At 50.4% G+C, this 3,829-nt stretch overlaps 1 protein-coding gene across 1 annotated transcript; it reads right to left on the minus strand.

Annotated features, from left to right (window-relative positions):
- Positions 1-927: 927 nt before the first annotated feature.
- LOC139830424 (uncharacterized) lies at positions 928-3,564 on the minus strand. The gene is made up of 3 exons (XM_071818420.1): positions 3,380-3,564; positions 2,714-3,304; positions 928-981 (listed from the first exon to the last, which is right to left on the minus strand). Exons 1-3 carry the CDS (start codon positions 3,560-3,562, stop codon positions 928-930), a joined length of 828 nt encoding a protein of 275 aa, XP_071674521.1. The 5' UTR covers positions 3,563-3,564.
- Between the last annotated feature and the right edge of the window lie 265 nt (positions 3,565-3,829).

Here is a 3,829-nt window from a genome sequence, read left to right on the forward strand (position 1 = left end):
AAGTACTAACATAGCATGCACACTGTCACCTTCATGCATATGTAGGAGGAATAGATCACATCAATATTACCATAGCAATAGTTAACTTCGCAATCTACAAGAGATCATGATCATAGCATAAACCAAGTACTAACACGGTGCACACACTGTCACCTTTACACACGTGCAGGAGGAATAGAACTACTTTAATAACTTTGCTAGAGTAGCACATAGATAGTAGTGATACAAAACTCATATGAATCTCAGTCATGTAAAGCAGCTCATGAGATCATTGTATTGAAGTACATGGAGAGAGATTAACCACATAGCTACCGGTACAGCCCCGAGCCTCGATGGAGAACTACTCCCTACTCATGGGAGCAGCAGCGGTGATGAAGATGGCGGTGGAGATGGCAGCGGTATCGATGGAGAAGCCTTCCGGGGGCACTTCCCCGCTCCGGCAGCGTGCCGGAACAGAGACTCCTGTCCCCCAGATCTTGGCCTCGCGATGGCGGCGGCTCTGGAAGGTTTCTGTGGGTTTCGTCGAACGCCTCAGGGTTTTCGATCCAGGGGCTTTAAATAGGCGAAGAGGCGGCGTAGGAGGGTCGAAGGGGTGCCCACACCATAGGGTGGCGCGGGCCCCCCCCTGGCCGCGCCGGCCTAGGGTTTGGGTGGCCTGTGCCCCCTCCCTGGTGTCTCTCGGGTGTTCTGGATGCTTCCGGTGAAAATAGGAACTTGGGCGTTGATTTCGTCCGATTCCGAGAATATTTCGTTACTAGGATTTCTGAAACCAAAAACAGCAGAAAACAGGAACTGGCACTTCGGCATCTTGTTAATAGGTTAGTTCCAGAAAATGCACGAATATGACATAAAGTGTGCATAAAACATGTAGATAACATCAATAATGTGGCATGGAACACAAGAAATTATCGATACGTTGGAGACGTATCAGATATCCGCCACGATGTAACTTGTGTTCTCCTTGCACGCATCAATGTACCACTGATGCAAATTCCGCATATGCGTTGGCAGTTTATGCAGCCGCTCTTTGCTGACCAAGTCGGCCCCATAGACAAATTTAGGAGCTATATCGGCAATGGGTAGTACTGCATCATGGGCACTCAGCAATTCCTCCACGGTACAGCCAACTTGAGCCGCTAGCGCCGCAGCTGCTTCCAGATCGAAATCACCATGTTCCTGGTACACCGAGGGAACATCTGACACTTTGAGTGGTGGGATCGATTGTTTGGCCTGTTCTCCGAGCTGGGGAACTTCCTTTCTTTTTCTGCCCGTTGTCGCTGCTTGCTTGGCCTTGAGGGGTGCACTTGTTGAACTTGATTTCTTCCCGGCTACACTTCTAGCTGATGATTTGCTCGTGCTAGCACTATCCTTCTTCTTAGCAGTGCCCTTGTCCCCAATTACCCTCGCAAGTGTGCGTGTGTAGTCATCCTTCTTCTCGTGTAAGTCATATTGCGATGGTGTGTTCAGAAAATCAAGAGCATATCCTTTTTGCTTCTCGGTGTATGGCGCTGGCGCTGGAGGTTTTTCCTTATGAAGCTGTTCATGCACGTGTTTCTTTACAATGGCCTCATTTTCCTCTTTAGTACGATCGTAAGGACGGGGGGAGGAACCTTTGGTACTGTTGGGAGGGGCGACCGCTTGCGGACAGGACTCTTGAAACGCTTCCGGCTGGGTGCATTCCGAGTCTTAGTGGGCGCAGGCGGCGGCGCTGGAGATGGAGATGGACTACGGATGTCATGGTCGTACCCATAGGGTGATGGTGGCGACATGTGATCAGTCGGAAGAGGTGATGGTGGCCTGCGATCACTTGGAGGAGGTGATGGTGACCTGGGACGACTAGTACTAGGGGCTACCCAACCTGGAAGCTTGATGTTTTTCTTTTCCCAAAGAATGATTTCTCCCGATCGTCTCCGAGTGTAACCTGACCATCACCTCCAGGGATTACGAGCTGCAATGTCTCCCACGACGGTACAACTGAATCCACCCCGACACGAGCATAGCCAGCTGGAATCTCATTGCCATGCCATGTTGCCGGCTCACCTTCAGCTCCAAATGCAGGTAAGACAAAGCCGACCGCCACCTTAACAGATAAGTTCCTGAATACCTCATGGAGATCACAAGGTGTTTGCTCCTTGATTCCATCCACGGGGTCGCCAGGACCGCCATCTATCATCCGTAAAGGCGGGGCCTCCGAGTCGGCCACGCTGCTGTCTCGCCGCTGAGATATGCCGGCGGTATTATCTGGCTAGCGCTGTCCTTTTAGTTCATTTATCTCCCGCTGCTGCTGCTGAATCTCCCGCTGCTGCTGGTCAAGTTGACGGTGGAACTCGGCCATCCGGTCATTCTGCACCTCCAGCTCGCGTTTTTTTGCTCTCGCTCGGCTTCTATAAGTCTCCGCGTCGTCCGGAAACCCAAGCGCCCACGGAACACTAGGGCCGAAGCCTCTTGTTCGTCCTCCCTTTTCAGGATTACCGAGGACAAGCGTCAGCAAGTCTTTCTCTCTATCGGGAGCAAACTTCAGTTTTCCCGCTTTAATATCAGCCATCACTTCAATCCATTTTTCCCTGGGTACCTTAACCTTGCTGTCACTTTCAACAAGGTTCCCTGTCTTCATGTCATACTCACAGCCATGCCCAAGGAACCAATTTCGAGCCCTAATGTCCCATCCTTCTCGCTCGGGTTCTGGAGTGATCCCATTCCGATTCATCTCAGCCTCTTGTGCATCCCACTTAGGCATGGCTACTTCGTAGCCCCCTCGCCCCGTATGATGGTGATATTTCTTTTCGCTTGCATTCTTCTTGTTTTTCTTTGACAGTCTCATAGCCTCCTCTGATTCTTTGTACTTCACAAATTCTTCCCAGTTATGCTCCTGCTTCGCTAGATAGTTTTCGAATAATGGAGGCTTCTTCTCGGCCTTATAAGTTGCCCATAACCGGTTCTTATACGCCCGGAAAAGTTCCCCCATCTTCTGAAGCGCCCATTTCTTCACTAGCGCCCTCTGCTTGGCCATCTCAGACTCCGATCTCAAAACTGGCAAAGTGAAATGTGTCATGAGGTCGTCAAAAAGTGTGTCTTTGTACCTATCGGCAACCTGATCTTCGGACACATTCTTGGTCTTGTTCCATTCTCTAATAGTGATCGGGAGACGATCCCTAACCAGAACTCCGCACTGATTTTTAAATGTCACTCTGACAGCCGCGGGTGCCACCGGTTGGCCTTTCGGTGATATAGCTTCAATTGTGAAGTGGTCTTTTGGGCTCAACCTCTTTGCCGGGCCTCGTTTCTCCAACTTATCTTCGGAGGCCTAAGAGAATAAAAATTAATTAATTTATATTTATATGTACATATAGAATTCCATTAATGCCTAGTGATCGTATACCTCGCCATGACCGGAGCCGTCGGCTTCTCCATCACCGGAGCCGTCGGCTTCTCCATCACCGGAGCCGCGGTCTTCTCCATCACCAGAGTCGCGCTCTTCTCGGTCGGCTTCTGGACCATCGCGGATTATGTCCTCGAATAGGTCTTCCTGTTCCAAGTCTCGATGGATTTCGAATGGATCCATTGTTTCTGCAAAAAATTAAATCGATAAGTACATGTTCTAACCCTAACCAATCCCTAAACTTAATCAAACACTAACCCTAACCAAACACTACCCAAACCCTAACCCTAACCACGGACGGGGTAGGGTCAAGGAGAGGATCTCGACAATGCTCACGTGAGGAAGAGGGTATCGACGTCGGTTGGTTGCGAGAGGGAGAGGGTGTCGGCGACTGGTATTTGCGAGAGGGAGAGGGTGTCGGCGACTGGTATTTGCGAGAGGGAGAGGGTG

This window comes from Lolium perenne, chromosome 4, assembly GCF_019359855.2.
Source record: "Lolium perenne isolate Kyuss_39 chromosome 4, Kyuss_2.0, whole genome shotgun sequence".
NCBI classification, from domain to species: Eukaryota; Viridiplantae; Streptophyta; class Magnoliopsida; order Poales; family Poaceae; genus Lolium; species Lolium perenne.

Coding starts and splice junctions, on each gene's coding strand:
- LOC139830424 (XM_071818420.1), bottom strand. CDS start 3,562: ATGGATCCATTCGAAATCCATCGAGACTTGGAACAGGAAGACCTATTC. Junction 3,305..3,379: donor ACGGCTCCGGTCATGGCGAG/GTATACGATCAC, acceptor TTATTCTCTTAG/GCCTCCGAAGATAAGTTGGA. Junction 982..2,713: donor CTAAGTGGGATGCACAAGAG/GCTGAGATGAAT, acceptor AATTTGCATCAG/TGGTACATTGATGCGTGCAA.